This window comes from Dromiciops gliroides, chromosome 4, assembly GCF_019393635.1.
Source record: "Dromiciops gliroides isolate mDroGli1 chromosome 4, mDroGli1.pri, whole genome shotgun sequence".
NCBI lineage: Eukaryota > Metazoa > Chordata > Mammalia > Microbiotheria > Microbiotheriidae > Dromiciops > Dromiciops gliroides.
In genome coordinates, this window is record NC_057864.1 from 290,507,091 (window position 1) to 290,533,710 (window position 26,620).

A 26,620-nucleotide genomic window follows, 5' to 3' on the forward strand; every position below is an offset into this window, starting at 1 on the left:
GGTACAGAAGTACCTAATGTATACAAGTGTACACACACACACACACACACACACACACACACTTTCTCCCTCTGTCTCTCTTTCTGTGTGTCTCTCTCTCACTCTCACTCCCAAAGTCCAAAGCTAGAAGGGCCCTCAGAGATCATTAGTGCAACCATCTGGCCTCTCTCCTTTTGTGAGTGAAAACTCATGCCCCAAGGGTGAAGTGACTCCCCTAAGGCTATACAGGCATTTAGAAGCAGAGCCAAAAATAGAACTCCTCTCTCTTCACTCCCAAACTACTGCTTATGTAAGTTACACTGTTCTAAAATACAAAAGCAGAATCAAGACACTACACACACAAATTTCAACAGTGTAAATAAAAAGATGACTCAAAGGTAGCCAAATATGGTCATTGAGAAACCAATAGTGGTTACAGAGAGCAGATAAGAAACTATTGATCCTTTTTCCTGTCAATGAAATAGGAGACTACTAAGGCAAAATATTGTATATATTGTTGGACACGGTCACATGAGTATTGTTTTTGCTTTCTTTTTATACATTACAAAAAAGGATTAGTTTCCAGGAGGGCTTGCATATTTCCAGAAATACTTATGATATAGAAACAAAAGACATTAAAAAATTAATTTTAAAAATACATATATAGTTACAACATATGTAATACTTAGCTATAAATATAAAGTGTATTATTATATTTAGAGCTATTATGTACCTTAGAGGTTGTCTAAAGCCATCCTCTTCATCTTATGTATTAGGAAAGTGAATTCCCATGGTCATTCATGTAGTAAGTGATTAGAACTAGGAATTCAAAACCATGTCATCCAAACTCAGTGCTCTTTCTGTGATACCACACAACCTCATTATGCTAGTCAGTTTGACTTTGAGAGAAATGTTATTTTAATGCATCCAAAATCTCATTAATATGGATATATCTTCCACTTATACTGATTATAATCTATCCCCACCTTATCTTGTATGATTTGTATGTCTTTCTATAAAATCCTCCATAAAGGATATAGCCAGTAGGTCCTTTATGTGTGGTTTTCTTTTTATTATTAGCATTTAGTATATATTATTTTTCACTCTCTGTACCTTTCTACCTCAGTTTGCAATGGTATTGATCCTCCATATCTTTCATACTACTTCACATGTACTTCACCCTCTATGCAGTCTTTCTATTGCCTTTTGTATCCCTTGCAATTTTGAATACTCCAGAAGTGTAGTGTTTCATGATTCGGAGCTATATAACAGTACTACTCCGAGTATTGTTTTTATGTAGTAGACATTCATAGCTATAGTAACTATCCAAGATAACAGGTCTTGATGAAGTCATAGGCTATCCACCCTACCTCATTTCAAAATTAAAGCAATACATATCCCCTTAATTCCTTTATGTCTTAGCTCAAGCATCATTCTTTATACCTTTCCTGATCCTCTCTCCCCTCCCCAGTTCTTCTCCCTGCCAGAACTGCCTTTTATTTATTTATATTTAGTCAGTGTACAGTCATTTATGTAGGTACTATTTCTTTCATAGAATGTGAGCTCCATGAATATAGGTACTACTATTTCCTTTTCTATCCCCAACATCCAGCACAATGGCCGGCACATAGTTGGCACTACTCATTGCTTGATGCAGTTCATGTTCATTTACTTGATTTTTGCTTTGTGGATTGCTAGACTAAATTCTTTTAAGTGACTATCGATCTTACGAAGGAGATCCTATAAAGTTCTCAGTACAATAAACATAATGCCATCTGGAAATAGGATGATCTTAGGAAATTCATCATTTAGAGCAAGATACTCTTCATGACACTGGTAAATATTTTTGAGAGCATTTACCTCACTCCATGTTTATACTTAGAGGATCTTTAAATAAAATTCTCTTTGTCATTACATCCATTGTCTATGACAGTATATGTCAGTGCATTTTATATGACATTAACATGTGTGGGAGATATTGAGACTCCTTAAATCTGCCTTTTGCCTTGCTCCATCACATATTTTTATAATCAAAAAACAAAAATGGCGAAATCTTGCATTATCAACTTTTTGACAGAAATATAGTCTATAACAGAAAATTGTGACAACCTACCTCCTCTCTTTTTATCTCTTCCTCAGTTATCTCTTTAATGCAGGTATAGGGTATTATGATAAAGATTTTATAGGGAAAAAATTTTTAATAAAAAAAGATTTTATAGAAATGTGAAAGTAAGCTAACGGGTCAGTAGTTGCCAATGTCTTTTCGGTCATCTATTTTGTTATTCAATCCATAATTTTAACCATTTTTGGGAAATCTTACTCTTTACAGTATCTTGAGATTTATTCTCTGAGTCTTTAAAATTGTGTCACCTCCAACGCAGAATTTTTCTTTAAGGATTTGATCAGGTCTAACAACTTTTCCAAACTTTTCCTTTAGGTCATCTTGTGCTTCCTTAAATCATGTACCAAAGTAGTGGAGTCGCTACGTGAGACTTGACAATAAGGAAAAATAATTTCTTACCTTACCCTGTTTTCAGGAACCTCCTTTTCTTTCATTGTTTTGTGATATAAAACCACTCATAATATATTCCATCCTTCAAGAGGACTGGCTACTAAACTAGGATTTTATTGACATTAAAGAGAAAACTGGTAATCAACATGTGACTCAAAAAGGCAAGAATAGGAAAAACTTGATGAATAAATATAATATTGTTTCTACATTTTATCAAGAATTAAAATCATGTTTTTTCAAATTCTTTTTACTTTGTACCCACCAAAAGCTTTTAAGTATTTCGATGTTGGTGTTATATATGACTGCTTCTTTGATTCATAGTAAAAAGATCTTAGGCTTTCCCTCCCTTTGACCCAGTGCTTAATTGAAAAAGCAAAGATTTTTATCATCTGATGTTGACTGCACCTTGCATTTTTTAAAAAATGTCTTTAAACTATATTATGACATGAGTAAACTAAATTGAGCTTGAGAAAATAGCCAACAGGAGCAGCTAGGTGGCGCAGTGGATAAAGCACTGGCCCTGGATTCAGGAGGACCTGAGTTCAAAGCCAACCTCAGACATTTGACACTTATTGGCTGTGTGACCCTGGGCAAGTCACTTAACCCTCATTGCCCTGCTTTAAGAAAGAAAAAGAAAAGAGAGAAAATAGCCAACAGATAGTGAATTGTAGAATTTTTTTTAATAATATACATTTTTATTTAAAGATTTGAGTTTCAAATTTTATCCTTCCTTCTGTCTCTCCGCTCACCTCTCCCCAAGGAGGCAAGCAATTAGACATAGGTTATACATGTACAATTATGTAAAACATTACCATATTGGTCATTTTGTATAAGAAAACTTGAAGAAAAGAAAAAAAGAAATTAAAAAATAGCATGCTTCAGTCTGTGTTCAATCAGTATCATTTCTTTCTTTGGAAGTGGATAGTATGCTTCATCATTAGTCCTTTGGGTTTGTCTTGGATCATTGTATTGCTGAGAATAGCTAAGTTATTCACAGTTCTTCATCAAACAATATTTCTGTCATTGCACAACATTCTCCTGGCTTTGCTCACTTCACTATATATCGCTTCATACAAGTCTTTCCAGGTCTTTCTGAAATCATACTGTTTATCATTTCTTATATAACAATAATATTCCATCACAATTATATGCCACAGCTTGTCTAGCCATTCCCCACTTGATTGGCATTCCCTTTATTTCCAGTTGTTAGCCACCACAAAAAGAGCTGCTATAGAAAAACTTGGAAGACTTACATGAATTGATGCTGAGTGAACTGAGGAGAACCAAGAGAACATTTTACATAGTAACAACATTGTATGTTGATCAACTGTGGTATCTTAACTCTGCCCAGCAATACAATGATCCAAGATAATTCCAAAGCACTCATGACAGAGAATAATCTCCACATTCAGAAAAAGAACTATGTAGTCTGAATGCAGATTGAAGCATACTATTTTCACTTTTGTTATTGTTCTTCTTTATTTTATTCTTTCTTGTATTTTTTTCCTTTTGTTCTGATCCTTCTCTTACAGCATGACTAATGTGGAAATATGTTTAACATGATTGTAATGAAAACCTTTATCAAATTGCCCCAGGAGAGTTTAGGGAAGGGAGAGTGGGTGGAAAACATGGAACTCAAAAAAATATCTTTACATGTAATTGGGAAAAAATTAAATTAAATTTTTTAAAAAGAGCTGCTATAAATATTTCTGTACAAATAAGTCCTTTTCTTTTGGGGGGAATGTCTGTGGGATATAAACCTAGCAGTTGTATTACTGGATCAAAGGGTATTCACAATTCTATAGCCCTTTGGACATAGTCCCAAATTGCTCTCCAGAATGGTTGGATCTTGTCATAACTCCACCAGCAAGGCCAGCTAGGTAGCACATTGGATAGAATATACTGGCCCTGGATTCAGGAGGACTTGAGTTCAAATCTGGCCTCAGACACTTCACACTTACTAGCTGTGTGAACATGGGTAAATCACTTAACCCTCATTGCCCTGCAAAAATAAATAAATAACTCCACCAGCAGTAGATTAGCGTCTCAGCTTTTCCACATCCCCTCCAACATCCAATATTTTCCTTTTTTATTATATTTGCAACTCTGATAGGTGTGAGGTGATACCTCAGAATTGTTTTAATTTGCATTTCTCTGATCAGTAGTGATCTAGAGCATTTTTTCATACGACTATAGATAGCTTTAATTTCTTTGTCTGAAAACTGCCTGTTTATATCCTTTGACCATTTATCAATTGGGGAATGATTTGTATTTTTATAAAGTTAACTCAGTTCTCTATATACTTGAAAAATGAGGTCCTTATCAGGGATACTTCTTTCAAAAATTCTTTTCCAATTTTCTGCTTCCCTTATAATCTTCATTATATTAGTTTTGTTTAGGCAAAAATGTTTTAATTTTATATAATCAAAATTATCTATTTTACATTTTGTATTGCTTTCTATCTCTTCTTTTTCTTTGGTCCTAAATTCTTCCCTTATCCATAAATCTGACAGATCAACTATTCTATGTTCTTTTAATTTGCTCATGGTATCACCCTTTATGTATAAATTATGTACACATTTTAACCTTATCTTGGTATAGCCCAGTGTATGCCATACTGTTTTGCAGTTTTCCCAGTAATTTTTGTCAAATAATGAGTTTTTGTTCTAAAAGCTTGGGTCTTTGGATTTATCATATACTAGATTACTATAGTCATTTAGCATAGTATAATTTATACCTATTCTGTTCAACTGATCCACCTCCATTTCTTTGCCAGTACCAGGTTGTTTTGATATTTACTACTTTATAATACAGTTTGAGATCTGGTACTGCTAGACCACCTTCTTTTGTATTTTTTTCATTGATTCCCTTGATATACTTGAGCTTTTGTTATTCCAGATGAATTTTGTTATTATTTTTTCTAGATCTATAAAATATTTTTCAATAGTTTGATTGGTATAGCACTTAATAAATTAATTAACTTAGGTATGATTGTCTGAAAGAATTTCAAGGCTTCTCAGAGAGTTTAATTTTGAACAGTTTATTTTTCTGAAGAGTGCTTTGGGTATGGGAAGCAGCTGGTATTCTTAGTCAAATAATTAAAATTTTGGCAATGATTAAAGTTTTGGAATAATTTTATCCAATAGTATAATAACACTATACTCTCAGGAAATACATATCATGCCTCCACAAGAGGGAAATTTTGCATGTTAACCTTCTGATTTCTCTATTTGGATGTCTGTTTCTTCACAATATACAGTTAGGTAAAGATGGTGAATTTATTATGCATATTTGATGTAGAGATTATTCCTTTAGATTTTTTTTAAAACTTAGTAATTGGGAATAATTGGGTAAATCTGTGTAAGGGAAGTCTGAATTGTTTTGTTATTTCAGTTGTATCCATCTCTTTGTGGCGCCATTTGAGGTTTTCTTGGCAAAGATACTTGAATAGTTTGCCATTTCCTTCTCTAGCTCATTTTACAGATCAGGAAATTGAGGCAAACAAGTTTAAATGACTTGCCTGGGGTCACACAGCTAGAAAGCATCTGACACTGGATTTGAACTCAAATCTTCCTGACTCTAAGGCCTAGTGCTCTATCCATTGTGCCACATAGCTGCCCCTACTAGAAGCTTTTTTCTTTTAAAATGAAAACAATATTCTATTAAAAAGCTGTATTCCCTGCTATTATAATCAAAGTGGTGATAAGTGATATTCATAACTATTGCTGCGGCATTGAAAGACCCGAAAGTACCTTGTACATTTTAAAATGATAATAGTTACATTCAATATACTTTTGTAGTACTAGTGTTAAATTTATTTCATCAGATGAAGAAAGCTAGATTGGGTAGACAATGAGAGAATCACCACTCGTTTTGAATATTTTTTTCCCTTCAGTTGAATGAATAGACTCTTGTAATAGTCTAACAGTGCCTGGTACATGCTAGGCACTTAATAATTGTTTTGAAGGTATAGACTGAAACAAGGGATGGCACAACTAGTGAGTTTGCTATTCTAGTGATTCTGCCATAGATATGTTCCCACTAACTCCTCAGAACCAAATTCTTTAGAATTGAAAAGCTTTTCCTTTCATATCTACTGTTCACAATAAAGTGGTGTTTTAAGGGGCCTTGGAAAGATCTAAGATCTTTCCTTGAAACAGTAGTTTTAAGTCATGTTTTTATATGAAATTATTGAAATGAAATTAGTTGAAATGAAGAGATGTAATCTACAAGTATTTAGGTATGACTATAACTATAAAGAAAAATTAAGAAGAGAATTTTTTGTGTATGGTGACCTCTGCTGGTAGTGATATTTTTCAGGTTTTTAAATTATTATATAGTAACAGAAGCAAAGGGTAAATTTGACAGTGTAAAAATCATAAGAATCTAAATTTTCTTATGGTTTAAACCTTCTAAACCTTAATCTGAACCTTCAAATACATTTGAAAAGATGTTATTTGTTCAGTCTGTTTTCTATTGAGTAGCATCAACAAGCAGATGTGGACTTAGGTTTTGATCATGTAATGATTGGAATGACGCCACCTACTGGAGACTTGCTGTGGAGAGCTCCACCATGAGGAAAATGCCTCAGAGGCATTGTGGCTTTTCCTTGGCGTCAGGAAATGACGTTTGCTCATGGGTGCTGTCTATCAAGTCTACCAGCCAATCAACTGGAGGAGCCTCCTATGGTCTGGGAGGAGACAGGAAGGAGGAAAGGGAGCCTGCGCAGAGAGTGCGGGCCTTTTTTGGCTTCCGGACTTGATGGTGGTGGCAGCAGAGGACTTCACAGGAAATTTGAGGAAAGATAGGAATGCCAGGCTGTTAGAATTCTGTTCTCAATCTTTTTCTTTCTATTTTCCAATAAACCCTTAAAACCTAAACTCGTTTTATCAGTGATTTTTAGTCAGTTTCCCCCCAAACTGGGGGAACACATTAGAATCCACATTTAGAATCTTAAATTACACAATCATTACACATTACTTTTTCTAAGAAGCTAGATTTTCTTCAAGTAAAACCCTGTTGAATAACCTGTTAAATAGTTTCAAAAACAACTGTGAATTTTTATGTCTACTCTTGTGTCCTATTATCTAAATTAAAAGAAAATACTTGGGGCGGCTAGGTGGCGCAGTGGATAAAGCACCTACCCTGGATTCAGGAGTACCTGAGTTCAAATCCGGCCTCAGACACTTGACACTTACTAGCTGTGTGACCCTGGGCAAGTCCCTTAACCCCAATTGCCTCGAAAGAAAGAGAGAGAGAGAGAGAGAGAGAGAGAGAGAGAGAGAGAGAGAGAGAGAGAGAGAGAGAGAGAAAGAAAGAAAGAAAGAAAGAAAGAAAGAAAGAAAGAAAGAAAGAAAGAAAGAAAGAAAGAAAGAAAGAAAGAAAGAAAGAAAGAAAGAAAGAAAGAAAGAAAGAAAGAAAGAAAGAAAGAAAAGAAAGAAAGAAAGAAAGAAAGAAAATACTAGTAGGAAAACAGAGAACTGAACTTAAGGATTTTCACATTTAAGGGACTTATAGGGTCTTTCCCCAACAGAAAAGACTGGAAAGCAACTCTGACTTCATGATCTTACATTTTTATACTCAGAGAAGCTAAATGACTTGCTTAGGATTTGAACCCAGTTCTTCCTGACTAAAAAGTCTTTGTCCACTATGCACTAGCACCTACCTAGAAGAATCAAATGAGATAATAATCGTAAAGTTCTTAGTACAAATACCTGGCCAGTAGGAACTGCTATATATATCATACTTATTCTCTACCTCTCCCCTCTTATTGCCACACTGCCTCTTCTTTTATTTAAGCAGTGATATTTGAAGATGAATCTTTTACTTAATAAACAGTGTTTCATTTTGAACACTACTTGTATTTTTTACTTTTTACAATGGTTTTTGGGGACAGAGTTTTGAGAGAGAGAAGGACTCTTGTTATCACTCCTAGTCTTTTTGGCTCTATTTGTCATTTTCCCAGTTATATCTGCCAAATCTTCCTAGTAAAATTAATTCTCACTTTGTGTTTATTTATTAAAGAATTGGAATAGAAGACAACAGCAGCTGATATTTCATCATTCTTTGTTGATTTTGTTTTTGTTGTTGTTGTTTGCTGGGCACTGAGGGTTAGTGACTTGCCCAAGGTGACACAGCTAGTAAGTGTGAAGTGTCTGAGGCCAGATTTGAACTCAGGTTCTCCTGAATCCAGGACCGGTGCTTTATCCACTGCACCACCTAGCTACCCCCATTCTTTGTTGATTTTTATAAATTCTCTATTATTATTTTTCAGGCAGTGAAGAAGTTAATTCTCTTTTTTGTGTCAAACCTTATTCTTTCTTATAGTGAAAATTGCCAATTACAAAACCATATGGATCTATATAGTGAGAGAGAATGTCAGTTCTTGATTCAAAATAGGATATTTCTCTAATTTCATGTTAATTCAAGGTTTTTGTTTTTTAATATCTTTTGGAATTTAACCATACCCAAAGGCAATCTTAGTAAATATTCTTTTTCCTTCTCCTTGTGCTTATTATGTCCAATCTTGTTTGGGGAGTTCTCTAAGCTCCTCTTTGAATCTCTTTATTTCAGTACCTCAGGGGATCTGATCTCATTTTTATGTTTATTCCATCCATTGATACACCTCACAAACCACCCATACTTTTTTTACCTTATACTTCTTGTCCCATGTTCTTCCATAGATCCTCCTAATAACATCAACATAATGAACTAAAGACTCTCTGGTTTTGTTTTGTGTTGTTTTGTTTAGTATTTTGTGAGTTATAATTGAATTGTCAGGCTATCCTTTTCTTATCTCATTCTTGCTAAATGACTGGACCGCTTCCTTTTCTGGTCCTACATTTCCTTAATGATATTTCTTAAGTCTTTCTTTACCTTCATCGAGGCAATATATACTTCATGCTCCTTGTGCCCAATGTGTATCTTTGCTTTGGTCTTTGTGTCAAATGCACCTTTAGTTCTTTTAAGATTCTGCTATTTGAAAATTTACAACCAATATGCCATCATCAAAAGAACATTTTTCATTGAAATGATGAGATTTGTGGAGGAAAAGAACATAGGAAATTGTGTAGGAACATGTATGTTAAAACAGCATGTTAAAAGCACTATAATTTTTCAAATGCAATTTGACCAATTAACTTGCTGTTAATAAATTCTGGGTGCTTTCCCTCCTTGAGGACAGAGACTGTTTCATTTTTCTCTTTGAATCACCAGCTCCTGGGTACTTAATAAATGCCTTTTTGTTGATGAATCTGTATTATAAGACTTAAAAATTCTTAATTCCACATCATCTGTTCTTAACCCCTAAATACTATCATATGCACATTTTCTTCAATATTTTTAATAACAGGCGTAGCATTTTTTATTTAGCTATTGGCCTACATAAATTATTTTGCTTTTAACATTTTGGCCAGGTGGTGTCATTGCTTTCCAGATTTTGCTTTCTAAAATAACTAAATCACATACTTCAGATAGAACTTATAAACATTGGCCAGTTTCCTAACAGCATGTTTTGTGTTATAAAGTAAGTAATTTCTTCCTTCCACCATTTGTTCTAGAGAGGTGAAACTGATTTAAATAATAGATTTGACAAAACCCAAAGTAATAGAATAAACTGCTTTTCAAAGATGTCTTATTCTTTGGGTTATAAGGTTCTGGTAAATTTTCAATATAAATTTAAACAAAAACAATATTATTGTTTGTATTTGAGTATACTAAGGAACCAGCATATTCTACATAAATTAATATTGCAGATAACTGTAATTTACCTCCTTTAAGCATTAGGGTTTTTTTTACTTGAAGATGTTCTGTATCCCTTATTTGAATTCTTGCAATGTGAAAATTTTCATTTTATTCCCTGCATTCTTTTAAAAATTTTTTTAATTGAGAAAATGTATTTTCTCCTCCTTTTACCTTTCCCACACACACACCCTCCACACACAAATTCCCACATTGATCATGTCCAAAAGTATGTCTTTTAATACTTCCTGAGACTATCACTTTTCTTTTAGGAAATAGGTAGCATGTTCATCATCATATCTCTGTAATTGCTGTTGATAATTGTGTTTGCATTTTTTTTCTCCTTACTTCTCTCAAAGATAGCAGCTACAGTCTATATACCAACTGCATATTTTAAAACTTATTTTGCCCTTCCAAAAATGTTTTTGAGAGTGTCCATGTTCATTATAGTAATTAAAAACTGTGTTTTTAGCAACGTTACAAGACCAGATGGTAGGTTCCAACTTCAAAACCTTTAGGCTTGATTTTATTCCTTCTGTCATGAACCTCTTGCAAAGTAATATGTATTGTTCCTTGCCTCTGTTCTCTATAAGAATAAGTAAATGGTACTATTAATGTCCAGACTACTCAGAATATTTTGAGTCCTGGACTAGAAAGTGACAACTTTGTCCACAAACATCAAGAACCATTAAAAGAAAACCCATCGCCAAAGAAGGTACTCAGTCCCTTGTCATTTTTTATGAAAATGGTTGGGTTTCCGGAAGGCAAAACTGTATCTTACTTGTTGTAACAAAGGTCATGAAACATTTTGGTACTGTATATTATTGTGGTCTATGGTAATTAGGCACCAATTACATAGAATGATAGATTTAGAATTAGACCTCAAAGATTATTTAGTTCAAACCGTCCGTCGTCCCCCCCCCCCATATTTTTAAATGAGAAAACCAGGCCCCAGAGAGATTAGGTAACTTACGTAAAATTACACAAATAGTATCTGAGCCAGACTCAAACCCTAGGTCCTCTGACACCAAATCCACTCTTTCTACTATATCACACTTCCTTACTGATAAGTAGTTTATATGAAATGCTACAATTGTTCATTTTCTAGTCCCTGAGTAGCCAGATTTTTTGTCATTGTCTAGCTTTCCCTGACATCTTCTAACATTTAATTATGCTTTTGGATTTATGGTAACAAACTTACTGGCGTGCACAAGTGTTAAAGATCCCTTGAAACCCAGAGCTCCCTTGCTTCTTTGGCACCCCTTCTATTCTCCATTTGTTCCTCCATGTGTCAACATACTGTTACTCCTCTCCAATCTTCCCTTTCCTGAGGAATACTTGAATAGAGCATCTAGTTACCTCCAGCATTCTGCACCTCTCCCTGTATCCTAGATATTTGGAGGTAAGAGGCAGCAAAAGCAATGAAGCACACTACTGTATTTCCTGATCAGGAGGATGATAGGATGATTCCCACTAGAAAAAGATCAAGTCCAGAGTAGTAGTTTAGGGGGAAAGGAATCAGTTAATCAGCAAGTATTTATTAAGTACATACTATCTGCTAGCTATTCTGCTACATACAAAGGATGCAGAGACAAGAATGAAACAGCCCCTACCCTTGCAGAGCTTGTGTTCCATAAGGGAAAATAATGTGTACATCTATAAAAAGGATAGGAATAGAGTTCTGGACTCTGGTAGTATAGAGAATTCCAGGGTGAGGAAACTTCCTCTACCAATTCAGGTCAACACCTTCTCTGCAACTTAAGAGTCTTAGAGAGTTACAGTGAGAAGTTAAGTGACTTGTGAGGGGTCATACCACCTGTTTGTGTCAGAAATATGACATAAATCCAGGTCTTCATGACAACTTTCTCTCAGCTACACCATACTGCCTCTTCAGTTGATACAAAACAAAGACAACTTAATTTGGGGAGGGAAAGGCACAGGCAGCCAAGGGGTTTAGGAAAGGCTTAATTTAAAAGTGGAAATTGAGTTTTGAAGAAAACTAGGAATTCTAAGAGGAGGAAATAAGGATGGAGAGAGTATCGTGAGAATAGACCCTGCATCCTTGGAATCTGGTAACCTTGGAACAGAGAGGGGAGGAGGAATTGGGTTTAGAGATGAGTAGCAGATCCTGCAAGACCTATAGCCTGGCTGGGCAGCCTGCAAGGGCTAGGGATCTAGCTTCAGAAAGCCCAGGGTGCTGAAACATGCTCCTTCTCATCCAGCAGCCTCAGCCAAGATTATAGCCCCCAGCATATTTTGAAAGGAATCCAAATAACTCAGGTTGGAGGTGGGGGTAGGGGTGGTAAGGAAGACCAACTTTATCCTTTCTGACTCAGTTCCTCACTTCTAAGTGGGATCCTCAACTAAAGCAGACTTATTATCAGTCTTAGGCAAAGTATGATTTCAAAAGCAAGGAAAAGATCCCCATCACATTTATCATTCTATCTCTATCTGCCTGACATTTCATTAACAAACACAAAATATCTTAACCGTATGGATAAAAGGTTTGAAATGCGTATAGATAGCATGATTATCAAATTTGTAAACAACATATTAGGGGCAGCTAGGTGGCTCAGTGGATAGAGCACTGGCCCTGGAGTCAGGAGGACCTGAGTTCAAATCTGGCTTCAGACACTTAACACTTACTAGCTCTGTGACCCAGGGCAAGTCACTTAACCCCAATTGCCTCACTAAAAAAACAAACAAACAAAACAACAACAGCATATTGTAGGATTCTTTTTTTAATCCATTCTGCTGTTCTCTTCCATTTTATGGGAGGGTTCATCCCATTCACATTCACAGTTATGATTACTAACTCTGTATTTCCCCACATCCTATTTTTCTCCTGGTTTATACTTTTCTCTTTCCTTTTCCCCTGTCCCTTCTCACAAGTGTTTCGCTTCTGACTACCACCTCCCTCAATCTATTGTCCCTTCTATCAACCCACCTCCCTTTTTCCCTTTCTCTTTTTGCCTCATAGTTTTGTCCCACCTTTCTATCAGCACCCCACCTTTTTCTTTCCCCTTTCCCTTCTTACTTCCTTATAGAGTAAGATAAAATGTTATACTTGACCGAACATGTATATTATTCCCTCTTTGAGACTAATCAGCTGAGAGTAAGGTTGAAACAATGTTAACCCCTCCCTTCTTTCCCTCTATTGTGATAGGTCTTTTGTGCCCCTTCATGTGATATGATTTACCCCATTCTGCCTCCCCTTTCCTCTTCTCCCAGTATAATCTTTTTTGTCACCCTTTAAGGATGGTTTTTGGGTTGTTTTTTTTTTTTGTATCATCACATCAAAATCAACTTATACCCACACTTCTGTCTATGTGTACTCCTCCTGTCTGTCCCAATAAAAATATAGGTCTCAAGAGTTACAAGTATCTTCTTCCTGTGTAGGGATGTAAACATTTAAACCTTATTGATAACATGTTTCTCTCCCCCCACCCCCCCCACCTCCTGTTTTACCTTTTTATGCTTCTCTGGAGTCTTGTATTTGTAGATAGAATTTTCTGTCCAGTTCTGGGTTTTTCATTAGGAAAGTTTTAAAGTTTCATATTTTATTGAATGCACATCTTTTCCCCTAAAAGATTATGCTTAATTTTGCAAGGTAGTACTTTCTTGGCTGTAATTGAAGTTCCTTTGCCTTCTGGAATATCATATTCCAAGCCCTCTGATCCTTTAAAGTTGAGGCTGCAGGTCCTGTGTAACCCTGATAGTTGCTCCTTGATGTTTAAATTGTTTTTTTCTGGCTTTTTGCAGTATTTTCTCCTTTACCTGATAATTCTGGAATTTGGCTATGATATTCCTTGAAGTTTTCCGTTTCCACCTCAAGAGGTGATCTATAGTTTCAGTGACTATTTTTTCCTCTGATTCTAAGACATTGGATCAGATCTCCTTGATAATGTCATGAAATATACTGTACAGGCTCTTTTTTTTTTTTTATCTTGGCCCTCCGGTAGTCCAATTATTCTTAAATTGTCCCTCCTAGATCTATTTTCTAGGTCTGTTGTTTTTCTGAAGAGATATTTTACATTTTTTTTCTACTTTTATATTCTTTTGATTCTGCTTTACTTCTTCCTGTTGTTTCATTGAGTCATTAGCTTTCATCTGCCCAATTCTGATTCTAAAGGAATTATTTTCCCCAGTCAGCTTTTCCATTTGTCCAATTGTATTTTTTTTTTTTGCAGGGCAATGAGGGTTAAGTGACTTGCCCAGGGTCACACAGCTAGTTAAGTGTCAAGTGTCTGAGGCCGGATTTGAACTCAGGTCCTCCTGAATCCAGGGCCGGTGCTTTATCTACTGCGCCACCTAGCTGCCCCCTGTCCAGTTGTATTTTTAAGGCGTTATTTTCCTTTTCCAAGCTATTGACTTTCTCTTGTATAACTCTCATTTCCCAATTGTTCTTCTACCTCTCTTATTTGGCTTATAAAATCCTTTTTGAGCTCTTCCAAGAGGACTTTTTGCTCTTGAGACCATTCCCCTTTCCCTTTAAGGCTTCATATATAGGGATTTTGACATTGTTGTTCTCCTCTGAGTTTATGTTTTGATCCTCCCTATTGCCATAGTAATATTCTGTGGTGAGGGTTTTTTAATGGTTCTTATTAATATTTTAGCCTCTTTCATGCCTTTTCAAGTTGAGTTGTGCTCTTGGGGCATGCAGTGCCCCAAGCATTTTTCACTCTGTCTTTTTGTAGTGTTTGCAGCTCCAGAATCCGTTTAGAGGCTTAATTTAACGTTGTTTCTGAGGGAAATTTGAGAGAGCTCGGGCAACTTCCTGGCTTTACTCTGCCATCTTGGCTCTGCCTCTGGAATATCCATGCTTACCAGATTTGAAGATGAAAAAAGATGGCCAGGATAGCTAACTCACTGAAAGAGACAGTAATCAAGAAAAATTTTAAAAACTAAAATATTTGGGCCAAATCCAAGGCCAGTTAGCCAAGACTAATTGAAAAGCTTATACTTAGGTTCAAAAAAATCAACTTCAAAGTATAATGGCAGGGGGGGCAGCTAGGTGGCACAGTGGATAAAGCACAGGCTCTGGATTCAGGAGTACCTGAGTTTAAATGTGCCCTCAGACACTTGACACTTATAGCTGTGTGACCCTGGGCAAGTCACTTAACCCTCATTGCCCTGAAAAAAAAAATTATAATGGGGGAGGCAGGATGAGATAGAAGCAATTCATCTGAAACCATTAGTCAATTGTAAATACAATATGAGTCAATAGTAGAATATAGGTTGCTCATTCATTACAATCTTGTCTGATTCTTTGTGACCCCATTTGGGGTTTTCTTGGCAAAGATACTGGAGTGGTTTGCCATTTCCTTCTCCAACTCATTTTACAGATGAGGAACTGAGGCAAACAGAGTTAAGTGACTTGCCCAGGGTCACACAGCTAGTAAGTGTTTGAGGTCAGATCTGAACTCAAGAAGATGAGTCTTCCTGATTCCAGGCCCACCCTGTCCACTATACTACCTAACTGCCCCGATCACCAAGAAAACTAATTAATCTTATGGTACATTAAAAGAAACTGTATAGGGGCAGCTAGATAGAGGCGCAGAAACTGTATAGGGGCGCAGTGGATAGAGCATTGGCCCTAGAGTCAGGAGTACCTGAGTTCAAATCCGGCCTCAGACACTTAATACTTACTAGCTGTGTGACCCTGGGCAAGTCACTTAACCCCAATTGCCTCACAAAAAAAAAAAAAGAAACTGTATAATGATATGAAGGTGATAGCCTTACTATATAAACTCCACCATGGTAAGCCCACACCTGAAGTATCATGTTTGGTACTGGATATTACATTTTAGAAAAGGAATTGATGAACTGAATAATGTCAGAGGCAGACAGGCATTCAGTATGATGAGGGATTTCATATGAAGATGAGTTGAAGAAACTGTAGGTGTTTATCTTAGAGAAGTTTTAGGGAAGGGACATGGTAGTTAGCCTTAGATATTTGAAGGACTATCATCCCTGTTAATTTGTTCTGCTGAGCTTTAGAAGGCAAGCTTGCAAAGAGGTAAATTCAAATTTGAAAAAGAACTTCCTGACATTTAGAGAGAACCAAAATTATAATAGATTCCTTCAGAAAGTAGTGAGTTCTCCCTCACTGAAGGAAAGACCACATCTCAAAATACTGCATTGAATATTGTCAGTAAGCTATGTTTGAGTAAATGATTCCTGACCTGTTATATATAAGTCTGAAATTTGGCAAGATATGACTTCAAGATATGTCAGTATTGTGTGAATATCAAAATGTAAATGACTTTCAGATTCTTCCCTAGTTTTGTTTTTTATAAGAAGAGAGATTAGGCAGTGATGATGCCAGGTTATCTAAAGGGGATCAGGAAAGAAAGGAAAGGTCAGGTATATCTTTGCCTATTTGACAGTATTGCTGAGAGCGTTATCTTCATTCATGGAACTTTTAGGTGCTTTGTGAACTCTTTGGCAATGTGCAAGTGCCCCTTAGAACTATGACTAGAACTGTAAGTATAGCCTTCTTTCAGAACCCTTCACATAGGTGTTTATTTTCATATTCTTGTAACATTTCATTTTGATCAATTGGAGTAGTATTAATAAATACTACTTCTTGTCATCTGAAATTAGTATATAAATATCATTTTGCTGTATTTCAATTGTAGTCTAATCGTATTCTTAAGAATTTACAACTGCCTCTTTTACCTAAAATTGTTCTATATTTGATTAACAGTAACTCTTGGGATTTTTCAGGTACGCAGGTTTTCTGAAGCATTCTTCTGTTTTGAACATCCAAGGCAAGCAGCCCTTGCCTTTCAAGAACTCCAGTAAGTAATCCAAAGCAGAAAATACTACAAGAGTTATATTAATTTTCTTTGCATGGAACTTCTGTCTCAATATTATTTTTTGCTGAATATACAAGATGGGGAGTCTGTAAGAAACTAAATTCCAGAAAACTGCCTCACCAATCAGGTCAGTCAAATGTACAGAAATCTGAGATGAAGCCCCATTCTTTAGTTGAAGAGCTATCCCTGACCTGACAAATCATAACTTTCAGCTTCCCGGTGCTACATTTCCTTGATATTTTTATGGATACATGATCCTGCTAGAGCAAAAAAGAAACCCCTTATTTTCACAACATCTGGATCCTTTCATTTATATCTTTATCTCCTGCAAATAAGTTGTCACTAGCCTCTAGTTTCAAACTGGCATCTAGCTTTAGTATCCAAAGGAAATTAGTTTCATTTCTCCTGTTGACTTTGTGTTAGAATAATAATGTTTGATATGCTAAAGCATTTTTTAAAGCATTTACTATATGCAAGCACCATACTAAGTACTATACAAATATAAACAAGCAAGACAGTTCCTACCATCAAGGAACTTACATTCTAACAGAAAAACATAAAGGAGAATTAAATTGGGTACATATAAGTTAGCATGATTCAGCAGTTTCCAGGAAGTGATTGTGAAGACATGGTTCCAGAAAAGAGGAACTGAAAGCTCATCTATCAGAGCCCAGAATCCCAGAGACAAAGTCCAGAGTTCCAATGGAGGGAGGTGAGGAATATGGCTGAAAATCAGGCAACCAGCAAGTCAAATAAGAGGTTATTGCATTTAGAAAGCCTATGGAATATCTGATTCAAAATATCCAATAGGCATTCAGTGATGATGTAGATCAAAGGTGTGAAACTCTCCAACTTGCCCCATAAAACTCTTAGTGCAACAGTACTACATGAAATGTAACTGGGAAAAGTTTAACAAAATAAATAAAAAATATAATACAACATGGATAATCTTAATTTTTGTGGTTTTCTAAATCAATATGTAACCCACAGGGATCCTTTTCTATTTGAGTTTGACCCCACTGCTGTAGATCATGTCATTTTTACATCAGAAGCCTTAAAAAAGCCAACTAAATAAAATCTAAACACGTTAATCTGGCTTTTTAGGGTCTCCTCCCCTTTTTTAGGACCAAACCTACCCCTCCTGTTTCTGTCCCCACCACTTCCTTAGGTTAACCTTAAACTCTAGGTAAATGTAGCGTAGCTTGCACTTTCCTGCTTTTTCTCACATTAGTCCTTTTCACTACCATTTTTCTGTTTAAATAAGCACATTATTTTACCTTATCAATACTAGCATCAAACAATATAAATGCACCCTTATGTTTTGTCATTTCTATTATGTGTGCTTTACAGTAAATTAGACAGATCTAATCCCTTAAACCTACTTACACTTGAGAAATTTATATACTAAGACTAATAATGCCAACATAGATGTATACATAAAAGTAATGCAGAACAATAAACATAATAATAAGAGCTATCATTTATATAGTACTTTTAAGTTTGCAAAATCTTTTACAAATATTATCTCATTTTCATAACATGGGAGGTAGGTATTATTATCACCCCACCCCTGCATTTTACAGATAAGGAAACAGACAGACAACAATTAAGTGACTTACCTTGCCTATGATCACACAACTAGTTAATCTATCTGAGGCCATATTTGAACTCAAGTTTCCTGACTCCAGGTCCAACACCTTCCCCTCCATACCACCCAACTGCCTAGTAAAGCAGAATGTAATTTTTAAAAATTAAAATAAATATATTTTATACCAGTTTATTGTATCTTAGCTTCTACATCCTGGGATTGAGGTATTTATTTTCCACATGAAGTTTTTAGTAAAGGAACATAACCTTACCAGCTGTTTCCTCTTTATTGGTTTTATACACATAAGGTGAATAACCTTTTGCTTTAGCTAAGAGATAAAGGGATCCTAACTCTATCCCTGACCAATGCTCCCCACTTTCCAAGTAGTTGTACTATTGAGCTGCTTTCACAGTTGTTTTTTCCTTTGGACCATGGAAAGTCTAGAGGCAAGAATTGAATTTATTAAGTATATATTACAGTACTGACTAACAGTTTATATTTTTCAGTGCTCAGAGTCATCTTCAGATGTGCACAGCTATCAAAAACACTTCCTTCTGCAGCTCTCTTCCACCCCTTCCTATTGAATGTAGTGAACTCGATGGAGATCTCAATTCATTACCTATAATCTTTGAAGATAGGTATTTAGATTCTGTTACTGAAGGTAAGTATAACCAAAGTAAAATGTGTATGCAAGCCAGGAATGGTTTTTTTAATGTGTTCATTCATAATGCACATAAAACTTTGTTCACTTTGAAGCATTTTTCCCTCTGGTTACATTTATTTTGAGGATATTTGAAAGTTATATGCAGAAAAAATACATCTTAATCATTTGAGTTCTCTTGTTTTAAACCTGAATCTTTTTTTCTTTGGATAAAAGACTTAGATGCACCCTGGATGGGAATTCAGAATCTTCAGAGATCAGAGTCCAATAGAATGGATAAATATGAGACTGAAGAAAGCCCTATAACTGGACTTTCTAGCCCAGAGTTGAAAATCAGACCTGCTGGTGCCTCCAATATATTGTATACAGAAGGTGAAAAGCAGCTCACAAAGTCTCTAAAAGGAAAAAATGAAGATTCAAATAAACCCAAGGTTAAGGTTACTAAACTGATGAGAACTATAAGAACTGAAAACACCAAAAGAGTAATAAAACAAAACTCTAAGGACTCTGTGGTTTTGGTAGGCTACAAATGTTTGAAAAGTACAGCATCAGAGGACCTCTTTATATGCTCTGAAGGCAAGCCTTCATATAGCCAAAAGGAAGGTCTGGATCCCACAATCAGGGGAGTTAATTATGAGACAAAGACCTGCATCAGACAGACAAGTCAAAAAGAAGTTGGCTTTTTGCCAGCTGACACAGACAGAACTGAACAAAAGCCTACAAAAATTGAAAATATACAGCCAAACCAATTTTCCTCTTTGAACTTTGGCAGCCTAAATCTTTGTGCAAATTTGTCCATTTCAGGTAAACTTGATATCTCCCAGGACGATAATGAAATTACACAAGTGGATCACAATCTGGCATCTGGAAGGCCATCGGACGTTTGCCATGATCATCAAACAACTGATTCAACAGGAGTTAGGACAATTGAAGTAAAACCAAGTAGTAAAGATCCTTTCAGGGGAGAGAAAGTAACTGTCACAGTAGGGCTATGGACAGAATCTCAGCAAGATGAAATATTTTTGGATAATTCTCAGTTACCCAATTTTCAGTCTATAGAAACTAGTGATAAATTTAAATCTATAGAAGGATTAGTGTCTGAAAAGGAATTTGTACAAGAAATAAAGTGCCGATGTGTTGGAGAGTCTTTAAGTAAATTAAAAAGTAATCCATCTGGTCTTTCTGCAAGAGAATATCATGTTGCAGTAAGTACAGATACAATTAAGTTACCAGATGTTAATGTTACATATGCCTCCTCTAGATTTTCAGATTCAGGTGTTGAAAGTGAACCAAGTTCTTTTGCAACACATCCAAACCCTGATGTAATATTTGAAACCATACAAGAAAAAGGTGCTAATAATGAAAGAATGTATCCTCAGCTTTTGCTAAAACCAGATTCTAATATAAAAATTTCATTAGAAAGCCATTGTACAGAGAGTACAAGTGCTTTAAGTGAAATACAGTCATCCTTGACATCCATAAATTCTTTACCTTCGGATGATGATGAACTGTCACCTGATGAAAATTCTAAGAGATCTGTTGTACCTGAGTGCCATCTAAGTGATAGTCAAACTGTGTTAAATTTAGGAATAATTGATTTGCCAAAATACGATGATGACAAAAAGTCAAGTATTATTTTGCAGCAGCAGAGTGTTGTATTTTCAGGACTTTCAGACACTGAGCCTATAGCTATAAATTCCTTACATTCAGATATAAGAGATCCATTGCAGGTGGTTGCTTCAGTGGAAGATACCTCTAGTAGCCACAGCTCACAGGCAAACTTTAATATGGTTAGTAAGGACTCTCAAAGTCCTGACAAGCCTTTTATCTCTACAGAGAAAGTGACTACACTAAATTCAGAACTTAATTATTTGGGAGCCACTTGTGATGTTACAGGTTCAGTTTCTAATAATGCAGAGTTTAGTGAAGATAGACCTCATGAAGAAAAATTAGACCTCAAACAAATGGTTGCAGAATTACCAGTAGTTCAAAAGGAAACTCACACAGGCACAAATGACCTTTCATCAGCCAGCAGTACTGATATGGTAAAACAAGGGCTTGTGGAGAATTATTTTGGTTCTCAAAGTAGTGCGGATATTTCTGATACATGTGCTATTGACCACAGCAATCCAGTTAGTCCTCAGAAGGAGATTTCTGAAAAAGACATGATTAATCCTCAACAAGAGGAAGAGGAGGAAGAGCAGGATCAAGAAATGGTTCAAAATGGGTATTATGAGGAAGCAGATGATTCAGTTTTGGATGGAGCAATAAGTGCTCACTTTGAGAACAGTCATGGGCTAGCAGAAGAGAAATTTCTCCACGCTGAAAGAATAAACAGTGACTATCTGAGGGATGGTATAAATATGCCTGCTATGTGTACTCCTGGTTGTTTGTCTTTCCCATCTGCACCAAGAGAGTCTCCTTGTAGTGTTAAGTGTTCTTCTAAAAACAAATTTGACGCAATCACGAAACAACCAAGCAGCACTTCATACAGCACTACTTCATCAATTTCCTGGTATGAAAATTCACCCAAACCTCAAATACAAGCGTAAGTAATAGACCAATAGTATATTTCTTTAAATTAAATACCTTTATGGAGCTACTTAAATGTGAACTTTTGAAGGAAAGAAAATAGAGATGATGGAGAGTCAGTGTGCATTTAACAAGTGCTTATTGAATTAAATTAGTTAATAGGTGTGTGAACTATTGACAGTCTTCATGTCTTAGCCAGCTACCTCCTGTTAGACTTATGAAGGAACCATTTTCCTACCTTAGAATATTAACTTAAGTTTCTCATAATGGTATATTTACTTCCAGAAATGGCCAACAGACCAAAATACAATTCTTTAAATTGTGTGTTTTTAGAGAACAAAAATAAATTTGCAATAAAACATAAAAGTATGATAGTTTAAATCCTGGGAAGTAGAAAATGTGTTTCTAATTGCACTGGAAATACCACAAATTATACTCAAGGAATGAAAATCTATTTGTACTCTGGTTTGTGTAATACAAAAGTAACCTAGAAATATTCTCTCATGTAGCCACCTAAAAGGGAAGAGGTAAGTATAGCATGTCTCTTAGAGACACACAGTCATTAATTATTCTTCTCTTGATATAAGCAAGCCATTCCTACCTAAGAATAGATGTTCCAGTAGTGATTTTATAGATGACATTCTAAGTTAAAATTATATTTTCAGTATATTAAATTAGCAGCCTTTTCTACCTACTTCTACCTTAGAGAAAAACAGGTATTCTGAACAGACCTAAGGATTAATGAAATTGTCCACCACTGTAGCAGCAAGGAAATGACCAGGAAGTTCCAAGGCCTACAAAATATATAGAACTACATAAGTTTATCATTATCTGGATACTAGTTATCTAGTTTATAAAGCTGATGGAGAATAGCTGGGGAGAAGGATCAGGGAGACAAGTAGAACCTCCATCACCTCATGTAAGGATAAAACTTGAAAAGATCAGGACAACCAGGCCAGCAGTTAAAGTAAAAATGCTTACTTTAACTGTATTCCTAGATGAGCTGATTTTTTTTCCACATTAGTGACATATTTAGCTATCCTTTCACCAACACAAACACTGAATAATAATAACAACTTGCATTTACATAGCACTTTTAAAGTTTGCAGGTTCTTTACAAATCTTATCTCATTTTTTCCTCTCACCAGCCCTGGGAGGTAGGTACTATTGTTAACCCCATTTTACAAATGAGGAAAGTGAAGCAGACAGGGGTTAAGTGACTTGCCCAGAGTCACACAACCTAATGTCTGAAGTAAGATTTGAATTTAAGTCTTCCAGATTCCAAGTCCTGTGCTCTATATACTGTGCCATCTAGTTCCCTCTAAGATTAAGACAGTATTGTCTCACAAATGAATACTTATATATCTTGGTGTTTTGATTATCAGGAATGGATTAAAACTAAATATTCTTAAAGTTCACTACCAAAATTGCTGTTACCGAGAGTATTGAACTACTACCTCCCCATCTTTGTGTTATATTGCACATACTGGAGTATAAGTGTTTGTTGAATTGAGCCAGAAGCCAGTCTCCAGTTCTGTCATGACCAAAAAGCAAAGAATACTTCATTCTTTGAGGTTTTTTTGACAGTAAACGCAAGTTCATAAAACACTGTTATACTTCTAAACTACTTAAATTATTTTTTAATAATAAACATTTTTATTTAAAGTTTTGAGTTTGAAATTTTATCCCTTCTTCCCTCACTCCCTTCCCCCCTCCCTGAGGTGGTAAGCAATCAGATATAGTTTATACATGTCAACCACTTAAATTATTAAGGAAACACTGGTGTACTGGAGAACTATATAATCATACCTTCCCCCACCTTCTGAGTTCCAAAAACCATTTCTGTGGCATTGAAGATAGCCATAGCCTTCCACAAGCTCCATCACTCCCCCTAGGTCATTTAGCAGTCATCTACAAAATTTGGATCCTCCTTTTATATATTCAACGCAGGTAGGCCAGTAATAACTCATACACTTCTTTCGTTGTAATACAAAGTTGGTTGTAGTTTCTAATCTGTTGATCAAGCATAAATATTAAATGTATGATAAGGTCTAGTGTTTACAAAACCTAAGACATTGGTTTATCACACCTTCAACTCAGTATCACCACCAAATGCTTATATTACAACAATACCCTTATTGCACAACCTTTGTTCCCACTGTTCATTGTTGTAAGGAAGATAGACACGATACAGCCTAACCTATTAAATATTGTAGCTAAGAACAGGGTGTGTGGGTGTGGGTGGGTGGGGATGTGGGTGTGTGTGTGTGTGTGAAAGCTGAAGACTTACCTGCAATTGTCTCTCGCAAGCTTTCTTCTGAAATTTTAATTAGAAATTTAGAAAAGTCTTCACTCCTAGTATTATCCTTAAATGATTTCCCATTTAAGTTTTCTGTATTTGATTAGAATTAGAATTTTCTAAAAAGAAAGGGAAAGATTATTGGTAAAATATTAGAACTTAATAATATATAATTTAATTATTTTTTTTTAATCTTCTGGATTTACTTTGTAATTCCATAAACCTAATATGTTTTCTTCCTGGCACCAAAAATATAATGCACTATTATTAGGCATTAATTTACATATTTTGCTTCAGTTTCCTTCAGGCAAAGGAAGAATTAAGACAACTTAAGCTACCTGGATTTATGTATAGTGATGTTCTCCAGCTGGCTTCCTCAATACCTTATTTCAGCATGGAAGAGGATGATAGTTCAGAAGATGGAATACATCTCATTGTCTGTGTCCATGGTTTAGACGGTGTGTGCAACCATAGCATTTGATGAAAATATTTAGTCCCATTAATGATGATGATAATTTTCTTTTATTATTTGTTTTCTGATCTTAAAAAAAGGATTCTTAAATTACTTAAACATGATACTGACACCTCTACAAAATCTAAGAAGCATGCATTCCATTTTATATAAATAGTAACACCATAGTGATTGGGCATTATTGGAAAGGGACTTGTGAAAGACAATTCATTGGATTTCAGGCAGTTAGATAGCATGGTAGATAAAGTGCTGGACTTGGAGCTAGGGAAGAAGACCTGAGTTCAAGCCTACCTCAGTACCTACTGGGTATGTGACCCTAGGCTAGTCATGTAAGTTTTGAGTTTTCCCAGTCTTAAAGTGGGAATAATGGTAACACCCACCTCACAGAGTTGTTGTTAGGTCAAATGTGATAACATGTGAAATGCTTTATAAACCTTAAAGTACTAAATATATACTAGCTTCCATTATTATCAAGTTAATTTTTCAAAGAGCTTATGTTTATCACTCCAATTATTAAAACTTTCTTTTAGTCATTTTGGATTAGCATCTTGCTCAGACATATTTCCTTGCTTCTTAACAAAGGACATTAAGCATATTTGTCTATTTTTTATTTCAACATTATTAATATAGTATCTTTGTACTGGATTATATTAGAAAACTAATTTCTGCATACATTTTTGAATTGTTTTTCCTCTGTCTTAACCATCTGTCAGCTTCTACTTCTAACTGTAGTCAATAAGCTTCCTCTAAAAGAACCTGACTGTATTCAAATGTACCTTTTCTAGTTTGTTGTGATATAGGAAACTAGATAACAAGATTTAATTACAGGTTGATTAATTATAATGACCAGCACTGGTCCTAGAAGATAAATAAAACAAAACTCAGTGGAGAGCAGGGCAACTGTGGGTGTAGATATCACCTACACTGTCAGACATGGTCACTATATCCACTGATTTTGTTTTACTGTTTTTCTTTTTTACAAGATGAGATCCAGTGGTGAGGGAAAGGGGCATATATCTAGAAATGTCTGTGATTTTTTAAAAAATCAAAAGGCATCAGTAAAACAAAAAGTATCAATAAAACTTTTAAAGAAAACAACTATAAGTTAAAAGCCAGCCAGGATCTTAAGTAAAGCATAAGAACTAGCATTTGGGGTGGGGCAGGGGTGGGGGGTGGGGGGAGTGAGGGTTAAGTGACTTGCCCAGGGTCACACAGCTATCAAGTGTCTGAGGTAAAATTTAAACTCAGGTCCTCCTGAATCCAGGACCAGTGCTTTATCCACTGCACCACCTAGCTGCCCCCCAAGGACTAGCATTTTGTGATGCACTTGGAGACCTTTTTAAATTGTACCTTTCTTATAGTAGCTACTTAATAACTGTTTAAATGAATTGAATTTTCAGCTTCTATACATTCAAGATTGCTGAAGATCTGATCTCAAATGGAATGTTAATGTATTATGAAGTACTTAAAATATCTTTTTTTACATTTAATTAAGTGAATTCAAAGCTCAGTTCCCATGATAAATATATGCTTTTCCATCAGCTGATAATTTGCAATCAAATATTTGAACTAAGTAAGGGAACTCTAAAGGAAATGTGTAAGCCATCAGTAGATTTGAAAATAATAATAAAGGAAACTTGTGGTGCATCATTTTACAAAATGAAAAATTATTTTGTAGCATGAACAATTACCTCATTGATCTATTATCTAAGTTCACTTTGTTAAATTTCTTAAAATGGTAAACATTTACACATTTTAAATTTCATACTATGTGACAAATCTCAGATTAGAAGTAATGAACATTCAATCTAAACCTGGCTATTTTATGTCTTTCTACCTATAAATCAAACTCCCCCCCGCCCCCCCCCAAAAAAAACCCTCACTATTTGGAATCAAAACCTTTAAACTACTAAAACTGAAAAGAACTTTGTTACTAGAGTTTATGGTATTTATTCGCTATATATTTTAATACCAAGCTTATCACTGCATCCCAGCCCATCATCAGTTGTCTTGATT

General features: G+C 35.4%; 1 protein-coding gene across 6 annotated transcripts in view; it reads left to right on the forward strand.

The window, feature by feature from the left end:
- Positions 1–26,620, forward strand: part of FAM135A (family with sequence similarity 135 member A) — a 126,655-nt gene that overhangs the window by 68,233 nt on the left and 31,802 nt on the right. For 4 of the 6 annotated variants that reach the window (XR_006356396.1, XM_044004246.1, XM_044004248.1 and 1 more), the window contains 4 exons: positions 16,961–17,034; positions 19,147–19,301; positions 19,518–21,849; positions 24,430–24,590. Coding sequence is in view for 5 of the 6 variants with exons in the window: in XM_044004246.1 (XP_043860181.1) it covers positions 16,961–17,034; positions 19,147–19,301; positions 19,518–21,849; positions 24,430–24,590 (2,722 nt within the window). In the remaining variant the exon portion in view is untranslated. The remainder of the gene's footprint in view (positions 1–16,960; positions 17,035–19,146; positions 19,302–19,517; positions 21,850–24,429; positions 24,591–26,620) is intronic. The other 2 variants (XM_044004249.1, XM_044004250.1) reach the window with 1 other exon arrangement.